General features: G+C 41.3%; 1 protein-coding gene across 1 annotated transcript; it reads right to left on the bottom strand.

Annotated features, from left to right (window-relative positions):
• Positions 1-2,074: 2,074 nt before the first annotated feature.
• On the bottom strand, positions 2,075-12,101 carry LOC117462878 (uncharacterized). The gene is made up of 8 exons (XM_071206208.1): positions 11,819-12,101; positions 11,041-11,097; positions 7,822-7,923; positions 7,030-7,173; positions 3,904-6,532; positions 3,720-3,818; positions 3,306-3,425; positions 2,075-2,438 (listed from the first exon to the last, which is right to left on the bottom strand). Exons 1-8 carry the CDS (start codon positions 11,843-11,845, stop codon positions 2,215-2,217), a joined length of 3,402 nt encoding a protein of 1,133 aa, XP_071062309.1. The 5' UTR covers positions 11,846-12,101; the 3' UTR covers positions 2,075-2,214.
• Positions 12,102-12,583: the final 482 nt, after the last annotated feature.

Below are 12,583 nucleotides of genomic sequence, written 5' to 3'. Positions count from 1 at the left end.
GGACTAGCACAGACAACCCGTTGATTGAGTATTCCCCATCACATGACGTGTTTAAGTACAGCATTGACTGCTCAGTTCATGTACTGCGTTCTCAGACTCTCACAGGCAATGATGACTATGTTAACCCCGTTACTGGCCCATCTGGCCCGGAGTTCTCATTTTTCAGTCATATTTCTGAGCTCCCTGACGCGCTAAAAACAGTGCCTCAAACACTGTGGGCAGCTCACAAATATGTCGTAGGTTTAATCCACTCTGCGGAGCCTGTGGTAATCACTCCTAAGTCCAAGTTCCGTCCAAATCAACCCCAGTACCCATTGAAACGTGAAGCTGTTGATGGCATTCGGCCAGTGTTTACCGCTCTGCTTAAACAAGGGGTCATTATTCCGTGTAACGATTCCCCCGCACTCCAGTGTTTCCTGTCAAAAAGATCAGAGACAAACCTCCTGACGATGGAGATTTGTCCAGGATTTACGAGCTGTAAATGCAGCAGTGCACGCCGCGCACCGCTGGTCCCAAATCCTTATCTGATTCTTTCCCAAGTTCCAGCCTCTGCAGCATTTTTACTGTCATCGACCTCTCAAATGCATTTTCAGTGTCCCTGTACACAAAGACAGCCAATTCTGGTTTGCATTTGAATATGACGGTAAACCTTACACATTTACACGTTGTGTCAAGGCTACTGTGATCTCCTACTGTGTACAACCAGGCATTGTGTACAAGTTTGGCCTCTCTACAAGTTTCTAAAGGCACGGCTCTCATCCAGTATGTTGATGACCTCATGATTTGCGCACCCACAGCAGAACAGTGTGAAGCTGATACTATTGCTTTGTTAATGCATCTCGCAGCCGAAGGCCATAAGGCCAGTTTGTCTAAACTCCAATATGTACAAAGAACAGTTACATTTTTGGGTCATGTCATTTCAGGAGAGGGAAAACAGCAATGCCACAGCATTTGCTGTCTGTGCTTTTACTGGGAAAGCTTCAACCCATTTGGACCACATGTCGACCACCACTAGACAGTGCTTCTTACCCTCTGATGGGCTAAGCTCAATGAAATCCAGCATTAGGTGCTCAAATGGCCTGGTGGGAGGTGGATGTGCTCCGGGTCCTGTAACCTTTATTGGTCTACCAGAATTTTGCATAATGCAAATTAGGCATGCTTCACAAATCGCTGGATACATTGCTGACATTTGATTATGTCACTAGAGCCTTCTGTGCCTTGGCTGCCACCCCAGACTTCGTACAAGACTGGATGGAGCCTCTGGAGCGATTTCTGGTATTGCTGTATGACCGCACTATTAGCCAGGGGTCAGTCAATCAGGCACGCAAGCAGCTCTTCACCCAGCAAGGTAGAACAATTGAAGGACTCCCCCCAACACAAGCAGCACTGATTCAGCACACAAAGAGAGCTGCCTTCCAAGTTGGTCACGACTGGGGAGAGATGATGTTTGCAGCCCCTGATCTCCCATCTCCAGGAGACTGGGGGTGGGAGAGGAAGGCCACAGTTGGATGGGAAGTTTACTGGACCACATTACCAGAACTCCTCCGCTGTGAATGCAAAAAGGGGTGCAGTGGACAGTGCAAATGTGTCAAGGCAGCAATTCAGTGCAGTGCCCTTTGACACTGTGGTGGACTGTTTTCAGAACTAACTCTGCATTTAGTTGAAAACCTGTAATATTACATATATATTATGTAACATGTATTACTTAACCAAAATAAATATGTTAATGCTTTTACTGTGCATTTTGTTCCCTCAATACTAGATACATGTAGTTAGCTACATTCTAGCGTGTTGTAAATAGTACCAATGCATTCCTCATCCTTGAACATGTAGGATTAGCCACCAGAATCAAGATCCTAGCCTCGGTGGTCTAGATGCTAAGCTACTGGTAAAAATAATAACCATTCTTCAAATATGCGATGGCCCTATAGCCAAACATCTTGCTGACGGCATGCTCGAGCAGTGTGCCAAAGTTCATGTTTTTATCATCAAAAGCACACTCTTTCAGATATTTCACATATCTGCTGGACTATAATACAAAAATAGTATTCAGTTAAATTATCTTGGGAAATATTGAAATAATAACAACAATAATCCTTAGATCTCACATAGTATACAAATAAAAAGTGTGAGTCTTTACACAAATCTTGGCAACATTTATTTTTTTAACAAAAAGGAAAGTCGGGACAAAATTGAGTCCATCATACAGCCTTCCTATTTTTGCTGAATTTGTCTTTTGTATGCCGTGATACGGTTGTGAACATAAAACTTTAAGGTCTGCCAATCCCGATGTTTAAGAGCCATTGGTTCTGCCGTTAAACATTTTTCGCAGTCGCTCTTCCCTGGCACAAGACAAGAAGTAATAAATCGACTCATGTGTTTATGAACTGCCTGGGTCTCAGCGTTTGTCCAGGGCACTCTTTTCTGAGCAGCTTTACCTGTAAGTGAGCAGAAAAAACATTTGTCAATTAAACAAAAAGGCAATGTGTAAGCTATAATTCTTCTGTGCATTCACTTAATTGGGTAGTTGCAGTCACCGATTGGATAGGTGCCCCTTATGACCGATCACAGACAGGCACAAGACTATGGCCTGTATTTTCACAAGACGAGGAAACTATATTATTCAACAAATATAGCCTCACAAATATAATCCAGGTTACAAGCAACACACCTGCTGCAGCCAAAGGCAGGAAGGGACGCTGGCCAAAATCGCAGACTATGTGAAGACCTAAATTGCCAGGCTCATCACTATTTAATTACCAAGGAATGAGTATAGAAGACAACAGTTCCTATTGGGTATTCCCTTTATATTAACAAATGTCATTAATTCAGCTGAAACCCCCTGCAGAGTTAAACAGTCTGCAGTAACAAAAGGCAAACGGCGGTATACAGTCTGCAGGACTGTAAACCAACAACTACACTTGTACACTTGTCGCACCTGCAACATATGAATCATACTTTGTAGTACAGGCCTCTGGAGACTCCAAAAGTTATGTGGAGCTGGTATATGAGTAAATTATTAATACTAATAAAAAATAAAAATTGTATTTGAATTAATAACATTGCCATTTGCTGTTTTTTGTGCACCTGTTATACATGGGTGTGATTGAAACTACTGCACTAAAGTGTGTCCGCTAACTTCAAGCCACACATATCTATATGCCACCATCTATATCAATATCTTCCACTTAAGCTGTTGTCCAGAGCATCAGCAGTTTAAAGAGTGCAAAAGGGAAGATTGATATATTTTCAGACCAATTTCTGCCAAATGTAAAATATAATTAAAAGAACATTGTAAAATGTACCTTTTGAAGCATGTCTTACAGCATGGACTTCAGGCGATTCCTGTGCCTCTGCTGTTGGCAATCTGGGTCCCTTCAGGTTCTGTGGGATTGTATTCCCCTCAGTCGGTAGAATAGTCTCCTCTGTTGGGTTTATACAAAATAAAAGCACTTGATTAACTTTACTGTAGAAATACTGACCATAACCAATAATATCGGAGAGGAAATTGATCACACTTGGAAAAGAAAGAACACTTTTTCCCACTTCCATGACTGGTCCTATTGTCTAGTGATACTGCAATTGTAGCAAACTAAAGTGCTTATGCAAGACCAAGAGAAAAAGACGGAACAACAAATCCAAAATAAAACGACTGCTAAACTATTTTTGTGAATATTTTATAAACTTATTTTTTCAACATTAAATTACTAACAACAAACCATCAACGGCAGAAGCATAGTTTCCTTCCTCTATTTTCCCGTTCCCTTCTTCATCATCATCATCATCATCATCATCATCATCACAACCGAGAACTCTTTCTGTTGGAGATATAACGAGTACAGGTTAAACACGGTGAAGCAATTAGAATAATTGGAAAAAAAACATACTGAACAACTAACATACCATCTATTGTGATTTCATCCCAGTTCTTTCCATGAAACTCTGCTAATCTCCCTTGCTCAAGTGCCATTAGAACTTTGCTGATCTTGGCAAGTTGAAGCGTCTTCTCCGGTAATCGATAGAATTCACGAGGAATTCTAATATCGTGACCGAGAAAGTTGGCCAGCTGGTCCATTTCTGTGTCCGTCATGTTCAGCACGGTGGAGAGGGTTGCAGCGTGCTTTCTGAGTCTGGTCGATGTCAGTGACTTTGGACACTTGGCACCACATGTTTTTGCAAAGCCACGTATGCAGTCTGAACCACAGAAATGTGTCAGAGCTGTAGGTCTTGCAAACATATATTCATTGTCTTTTAGAACCCCACAATTCTCTCTATACTTCACGAGGAGTTCTAATGCGCACAGCATTTTCGGAGTCAGAAGAATTGGAACTGGTCTGCCTCGCTTTCCCCTGATGACAATCCTTGAGAAATGTCTGCACAGTTTTTTCTCCACTTCAGAGAGTGCCCAGTCCACATCCTCGTGGGGATCAGAAGTGTCCCTTGACAGAAATGCAGTCAGCGGCATGCTTGCTACTTCTCCTTCCCTGCGTCGATTGAAGAGGATAATCTGTGTTAAACACACCTTTGCCAGCTCCGTCCAGGACTTTGTGGAAGGTGTTCCAGATAGTTTGCTGCTGCACTCATCTTGCGTCGCACTGAGAAACTGATGCATTTTTTTAACATCCTCAGTGAATGGCATAAGCGTGGGAACGTTCCATTTCGATTCAGCAATGTTCCTTAAAGCCGTTGAAGAAATCATCTCGTTCCATTTCTCACTGTGAACTTGTTGAAATTCTGTGGCCTTTCTCAGAAGTTCATGATTGTCAGTTATTAACCCCTGAACTCTCAACAGTTTGCTGACCTTGACCAGCGCATGACCAAGTTTATTTGCGAGGGATGGAATCTGAAATGTTCCAGTTCCACTATCATAGCCACAAGTGACTTTAACCGCTCTGACCATCTCCAAGTACTTCTTAGGATTAATGAAATCCTCCAGTTTTGTTAGACTGGTGACCTTTCTGCCATTGTGAATTAACCGTCCCAATTCTTTCATCTTCTCCCTTACATTGTGTTGGTTTTTGGTGGAATTCCCACCTTTGTTCAACAAGTCCTGCCCAAGATCAGTGATGACATGGTCACTTTTAATGATATTTGTGATGGGATCAGCATTCATCGAACAAATCACTCCCCACAATTGTTTTGAAATATGTGCAGGCACAGGCCCCGTGTATGTACATATTGACTGGACGCGATTCTTTCCAGGTTTGTGGGCAATCAATTTGGGTTTGCGTGTGCATGTGCGTATGTGCCGCCACAAGACCTTTCTGTTGAAAAGGCCTAGGCAATATTTGCAAGGAATAAACTCATTCCCCTTTGCCTGATGAGTCGGTCTTTTAAACGGTACTAGTTCCCCATTCCCAGACTCCATGACGGCAGCATTGTGCGCATAGTTGCCTCTGTTGCGGATGTAATCCAATTGATGTCTTCTCTCCTTTGACCTCTTTGGAAAGCTAAGGGCTTTAGCTACATCTGCTTTGTCTTCGTGGGCTTTTTCTAGATGCCTTGCCATTTTCGCACAAGGCCTACTACAATAAAGGCAATAGTGTCTCTTGTTGTAGACTCTAATACCATCTTTTTTTTGGGAGGCACCAACAACAATGCTCTCATGCGTGTCCTGACTTGAACATTGTTCTTTTTCTCCACTGTCTCCAAATGTCATCTGGTCGGGCACTGTGTAATCGCAGGCTGGGACATTCAATGAATCAGCCGGAGACTGCCGTTTCCTTTCTGTTTTAAAGCGAGTATCACTTTCTGTTATGGCATCTGGAATCTGTGCAGGCACAGGCCCCGTGCATGTAGGCATTGACTGGACGCGATTCTCTCCAGGTTTCTGGGCAACCGGTTTGCGTGTGCATGTGCGTATGTGTCGCCATAAAACCTTTTTGTTGAAAAGGCCTAGGCAATATTCGCATGGAATAAACTCATTCCCCTTTGCCTGTTGAGTCGGTCTTTTAAACGGTACTAGTTCGCCATTCCCAGACTCCATGACGGCAGCATTGTGCGCATAGTTGCCTCTGTTGCGGATGTAATCCAATTGATGTCTTCTTTCCTTTGACCTCTTTGGAAAGCTAAGGGCTTTAGCTACATCTGCTTTGTCTTCATGGACTTTTTCTAGATGCCTTGCCATTTTCGCACAAGGCCTACTACAATAAAGGCAATACTGTCTCTTGTTGTAGACTCTAATACCATCTTTTTTTTGGGAAGCAGCAACAACAATGCTCTCATGCGTGTCCTGACTTGAACATTGTTCTTTTTCTCCACTGTCTCCAAATGTCATCTGGTGACAAGACTGCCGTTTCCTTCCTGTTTGATGGCGAGTATCACCATCACTTTCTTTAATGGCATCTGTGCAGGGTTCTTCTGCTCCTGGTGGTCCCGAGTCTGGTGGTGTACTATCACTATTAATTGAAAAAAATATATTTTCCAGGGTTTTTGTGAGGCTGGAATCACTTTCAAACTCATCCCCACTCCCAGAGACATCACTGCTGGAATCGTACAGTTCATCGGGTTCCTTTAGATTTGTGTCCTTTATCTAAAAATGAACACAGAAACAGATGTCGTTTAAACAGCATTCAAATTGTGCTTCTGGAAAACTGTTCCAATCTGTAGATAATGAAAACATATTTTAAGGCATTATAATGATTGCAATTAACAGTACCGTACTTTTCGGACTATAAAGCGCACCTGCATATAAGCCGCAGCAGCTAAATTGTCCGTCTGTCTTGCTCTCGTTCTGTCTCTCGGTTCCACTTTTACTTTGGCGCGCTACCTGTCTCACTCTTTTCCGGCCTCCAGCTTTTCCTGCTGGAGCCCGCCGCTTAAAGGTGGCGGGCGCGGACCGGTCCTAGAGCCCATAGCGTTAAAGGTGGTTAATTTTACCTGTGAAATCCATAGATTTAGGAGGTTCCCTAGTGGCCGTTAGCTGTACAAACAAAAAATGGGGAAAAAAGTCGCGGCTTATAGTCCGAAAAGTACGGTATATAGTTAAAACACTTTTCTTCAGAGTACGAAACTGAATCTTACTCCCACCATAAGGCTGTTGTGCTGTCTGGGAGGCGTGTGGCGCAGTGGGTTAGTGCACTGATCTTCGAACCAGGGGATAGCAAGTTCGAGTCCCACTGCAGTCAGCATGTCGTTGTGTTCCTGGGCAAGACCCTTCACTCCAAATTGCTCCTGTGGGGATTGTCCACAGTATTGAGTATGTAAGTCGCTTTGGATAAAAGCGGCTAACAAGTAACATGCAATGTGAAGTTATTGTGTGAGGTTGGTAATGCTTTATTTGCGATGGAACTCGAAAACCTCTTAAAACAAAACGTTAACATAATCACCAAAACACCAGTAAGAAATAACTGCATTGTTTATGTTCAAACTTTTTTTTTTATATTGGTCAGCATTTTCATTTTTTGTGATATTCAATATTTACGAGTTATCTTCCCTTATTTTATTTAAATGTTCTAACATGTTGTAATGTTGTTACATTACATCAACATTAAAAACAATCTTAGTTAGTTTAAAGCCCAAAGTTTGAATACAACCAGCTTTGTTGTCTCTAGTTTGTAACACACCGTTTCTATTCAAGATTTGATGTAAGGTGGGGACGTCGTAGGTATCTCAGAAAAGTGTGATTTTTAATCAAAAGGAAAGGCAGTTTAAAGCCCAAAGTTTGTCCTAAATATTATATTAACATTGGCCTTAGAGGAAATTGAGAAAACCGCTCCTCAGTGCTTATTTCATAATATACTTTCATCATTCATTTATCTGCTTGAAGAAAAAGAGGAGCAACAGCTAATGATCCAGAAAGATGCTAAGTGCTAAATGTACCTCTCTGTTGATGTTGGGTTTGTTAGAGGGCCCAGCATTCCTGGTGTCAACGTTCTCCATTGCAATGGGACCATCAGGGTTGGTGTCTCTCGTCACAGGCGCCTGAAAATATATCACCATAAAAACATTTTCAAATAGAGAATAAAACCATACAATTTCATGTAATCACTACACATTATAAAATAAGACCGATGCATTTTCTAAAAAGGAAACATCTAAATCTAAATGCATGTCAACAAACACCAGATCTCAGAGAGAAAGCCATTAAATACTGAACACTAATGCTACCGTAACCTCGTCTTTCTCACACATTGAAAACAACAAGCTTAGTGGGGAAATGCCACTGCGGTCAAGCCAACCTCCACTTCGGATAACACAGTCAAGCCAGCCCCCACGTTGTATTGCGGTGCGCGAATATCCTATGCATTACGGTAGAGGCCTGGAAAAACTGCCTTCAACATAAAAGCGCTTACTCGTTCAATAACAACCTAAAAAACATATTCATAAAAAAGGAAGATTTTATATTGGCCTATAATACGGTTCAATACGGTTGCGTCTAGGTTATACTTTTTTAGGAGCGATTTAATTACTGCAGTTTTCAGGGCATGTGGAAATACACCCGAGTGGAGAGACTAGTTTACTATGTGTCGTATATCTGAGGCCAAGCAATGACAAAAAGTTTTGAAAAATCCTGTCGGAATAATATCGATGCTACAGGAGGAGGATTTCAGATGTTGAATAATGTCTTCCAGGTCTTTAGCATGTATCAGATGGAATTGTGTCATGATGTCTGGATTGGCTTTAGGTGGACACAGGGACAGAACATTGCTGTACCTGATACAGAGGCACTGACTGCTTGTCTGAATTTTATTTTATTTTTATTCACTACTGAATTTTATAAAAAGTTTTCCCCTCAACTAGCACCAATTCTTCAGACAATGTTTAAAGAAGCACTCTCTTCAGGCTCCCTTCCCATGACTTTACGACAAGCCTCTATCTCCCTATTTCCCTACTGAATGTAGACTTGCTGTCTAAGGTCCTGGCCAGACGTCTGGAAAATGTGATTCCAAATATTATATCTCCTGATCAGACAGGATTGATCCAGAACCGACAATCATATTCACATTTGAGAAAACTATTTAATATTGTCCACTCTGCCCGGTCACCAGACCCAGAGGTAGTAATATCACTCGATGCGGAAAAGGCCTTTGACCGGGTTGAATGGATATACCTATTCCTTGCCTTCCAAAAATGTGGCTTAAAAAAAATATATTAATTGCGTGGATTAGACTTCTTCTCTCCCCTGGCTGCTATAATCTGCTATTATCAACCTATGGATCAACCGATTCAGCCGCGTTTTTTCTCGTTGTAATGCCATTGAACACGTCTTTTGATCAGATTGACAGCTACGGTGAGACGATCTCCCGTAAAAGCTCCGTAAAAGGTACGTGTTGTGATGTCTGCTTCCCCTGTCGCGAGATCGGATCGCTTAGATACTATACTTAAATAATCTGTGGAGTCTCAGCTTTAATCGGATATATTGTATGTGCAGTTTCGATAAGTAATAAGGGTATCTTTATTTTGAATTCTGTGCTAAAGTGCATTAGCATTACAAAAAAAATGAATAAAACCGCACGTCCCTGCGGTGTGAATATCGCGCATGCGCATATGGTGGTTATCGCCATGACACGGTATATCGTTCAGCCCTACCCCTCAGTTCACACAAAAACATAACTTGGAGAAATAAATAAATACGGAAATGTTATCGATCACCCATCGATTATGTTCCCTTGTTAAGAAATGTATTCTCATAAATGATGCGGCAAACAGAAGGACATAATTACTTTAAACTGATGCCGTTTTGCATTTCTATAGGTTTCTATAGGCGAGCAGGTTTTTATATACCATCATGTTTAAAACATGATTAAACCGTTCGCCAATACTTGTCGCTCGTAAAACACAGGAGGTATGGAGAGATGCACAGGCTGCAGTGGAGACGCTGCGCACAGCTGATCGACAGCTGGGACACAAACCACCAAATAATTCAGATCCAGTCGTCATGACTCCAGTCCGGAGGTATTCCCCCAATCATTTCTTACAGTTTCTCATCAAGGGGGTGTCTCCTGTCCCCGGTGCAAACACACTGCCTGAGGAAGGTTAGGCTATGTGTATTATTTTTGTCATTAACCTTTTTCGGACCACTTATTTATGTATTTTGGTGGCGATCCGACTTCCATGCTGCTACTCTGGTTCAAACTGCATCCACCAAACAATATGATTTACCTCCCCAAAATAACCAAAATCTGACACGGTGTGCAATGTCTTTTTTAGCTGTTCCGTCGTCTTTTCCTGCGATCTTCTTCCTGCAGTCAGTCAAAATGAATATTAATAAGTGGCGTTTCTTTGACTATTTATAGGCAAATATGGGCGTTACGTGAAGCCCGCAAAAGCTGCGCCGCATTTCGAGTTGATTGTGATTTTTAAAAGGGAAACCGGTACGCAGTGTTTTATAAATCCGAAAATGTCTGTGCGTATTTATTTGCTTTGTCCTACGTAAGCAACCGTCCCACGTGAATCCTACGCAAGGCTTTAGAAATGAGGCCCCTGAACATCAGCAGGAGAGGACTCTTTAAAGTAGAGACACTACATACTGATATACACCTGAACATCAGCAGGAGAGGACTCTTTAAAGTAGAGACACTACATACTGATATACACCTGAACATCAGCAGGAGAGGACTCTTTAACGTAGAGACACTACATACTGATATACACCTGAACATCAGCAGGAGAGGACTCTTTAAAGTAGAGACACTACATACTGATATACACCTGAGCATCAGCAGGAGAGGACTCTTTAAAGTAGAGACACTACATACTGATATACACCTGAACATCAGCAGGAGAGGACTCTTTAAAGTAGAGACACTACATACTGATATACACCTGAACATCAGCAGGAGAGGACTCTTTAAAGTAGAGACACTACATACTGATATACACCTGAACATCAGCAGGAGAGGACTCTTTAAAGTAGAGACACTAAATGCTGATATACACCTGAACCCATATCTAAATGTAAGAGAATAAACCCGACAATGCTCAAGTTTGTTTTTCTCATTAAATAAAAGTACAGGTTTAAAATCCTCATATAACATACATGTACCCCAGTGTAAGGGACAACAGTGTTAGAAACATATTGTGATGAAGAACACTGACCGGAGTTCTGGGGGTCTCTTTGTTCTCCATGTTGCTCTCAGTGCTCCTTCTGTGTCTCTGAAATAAGTATTAACACTACGGTCAACACAAAACCAATCTACAGCTAAGAAGTAGCTTAACAGCAGAGGTGGGAAGTACATTTACTCAAGTACTAGTCTGTACTTAAGTACAACTATAGAGGTACTTGTATTTTACTCGAGTACATTGTATGCTACTTTTATGGTGTACTTGTACTCCACTACATGTATGTAATACCTTTAGTTACTTACTTCACAGATGTGGATGAATGATGTGAAATATAATCAAGTCTTAAAATCAGACTTTAGTTCCACCTGGAGTAAATTCACAAGCTACCCTGCAGTATACAAAGTCATTTACCAGCTTTGCGAACACTTTAATGATCAATCATTATAAAACATATCATATATATTATTCTGAAATGGACCAATCTGCACAATCACTACTTTTACTTTGTTAACTATATGTTATTAATGATGATTTTGTTTATTATTACTTTTGGTACTTTGACTATATGTTGATGTTACTTTTACTCACGTACAAGATCCGAGTAAAGTAGTCAGTATTATTATCAGTAACAAAAGTACTCGGTATTATAGTGAAAGCACTCAGTATTATCAGTACTAAAAGCACTCAGTATTATCAGTAGTAAAAGTGCACAGTATTATAATAAAAGTACTCGGTATTATAGTAAAAGTAATCAGTATTATCAGTACTAAAAGCACTCAGTATTATCTGTAGTAAAAGTACTCAGTATTACCCGGTGTTTCTGCTCCTCGTTGTTCATCGGTTTGTTGATGTACACCGACTAGCATTAGCCACCTAGCATGAAGCAGCTAGCAGCCGGGTGAAGAGGTGGAATTGTTCTAAAGCTCATCTCGTCTCTTCTTCTCCTGAGAGAAACGGGTTATATTCTAATATATGATAGATATATATTAATGAACGCTGATAGAGACTCCGACTGCAGGATTGTTTACCAGAACTGGAGACTGCCTGAAATCATGGTAGAGAGCAGAAGTAACCGGATGTGGGCCCACAGAGCATCTTCTTCTTCTTCTTTAGTGGTTATTGGCGGTTGGAAAACCAACTTGCATTACCGCCACCAACTGGACTGGAGTGTGGACAAGAGACTATGCAGAAAACAATAAACAAAAGAAACAAAACAAAGAACCAAAACTCTAGATTATTTTAAATGTAACAATTTCTCTTAGAAACGTAATAATCTCACAATATATATTGCCTGATGTTTTCCCTAACAGCCCTGATAGCGACAAGACATGGAATTTTGCTTTCTTCAGTGTGTGGAAAAGCACATTTCTCTGAGTACTATATTTCCTGCAAAGCAGTAAAACATGCTCAACAGTTTCTGGCTGGCTGCAGTGTATACACTTTCCGGTTTGGATGCTTTCCTATTATACTTAAAGTATGATTGAGACCTGTATGACCTATTCTCATCCGATAAATGACATTTTCCTCCCTTCTTTTAAACCCTACCTTCCTTCCATCCCCCACATACCTTTGAATT

The sequence above is a fragment of the Pseudochaenichthys georgianus genome, chromosome 17 (assembly GCF_902827115.2).
Source record: "Pseudochaenichthys georgianus chromosome 17, fPseGeo1.2, whole genome shotgun sequence".
NCBI classification, from domain to species: domain Eukaryota; kingdom Metazoa; phylum Chordata; class Actinopteri; order Perciformes; family Channichthyidae; genus Pseudochaenichthys; species Pseudochaenichthys georgianus.
Note: the sequence above shows the minus strand (reverse complement) of the source record. Positions and strands in the feature narration are given on the sequence as shown.

Bases quoted from the DNA above. Each gene is read 5' to 3' on its own strand.
- LOC117462878 (XM_071206208.1), bottom strand. From the start codon at position 11,845: ATGAACAACGAGGAGCAGAAACACCGG. The intron at 11,098-11,818 runs GTAATACTGAGT...TACTTATTTCAG, and splicing joins ACGAGGAGCAGAAACACCGG to AGACACAGAAGGAGCACTGA. The intron at 7,924-11,040 runs GTCAGTGTTCTT...ATATATTTTCAG, and splicing joins AAGAGACCCCCAGAACTCCG to GCGCCTGTGACGAGAGACAC.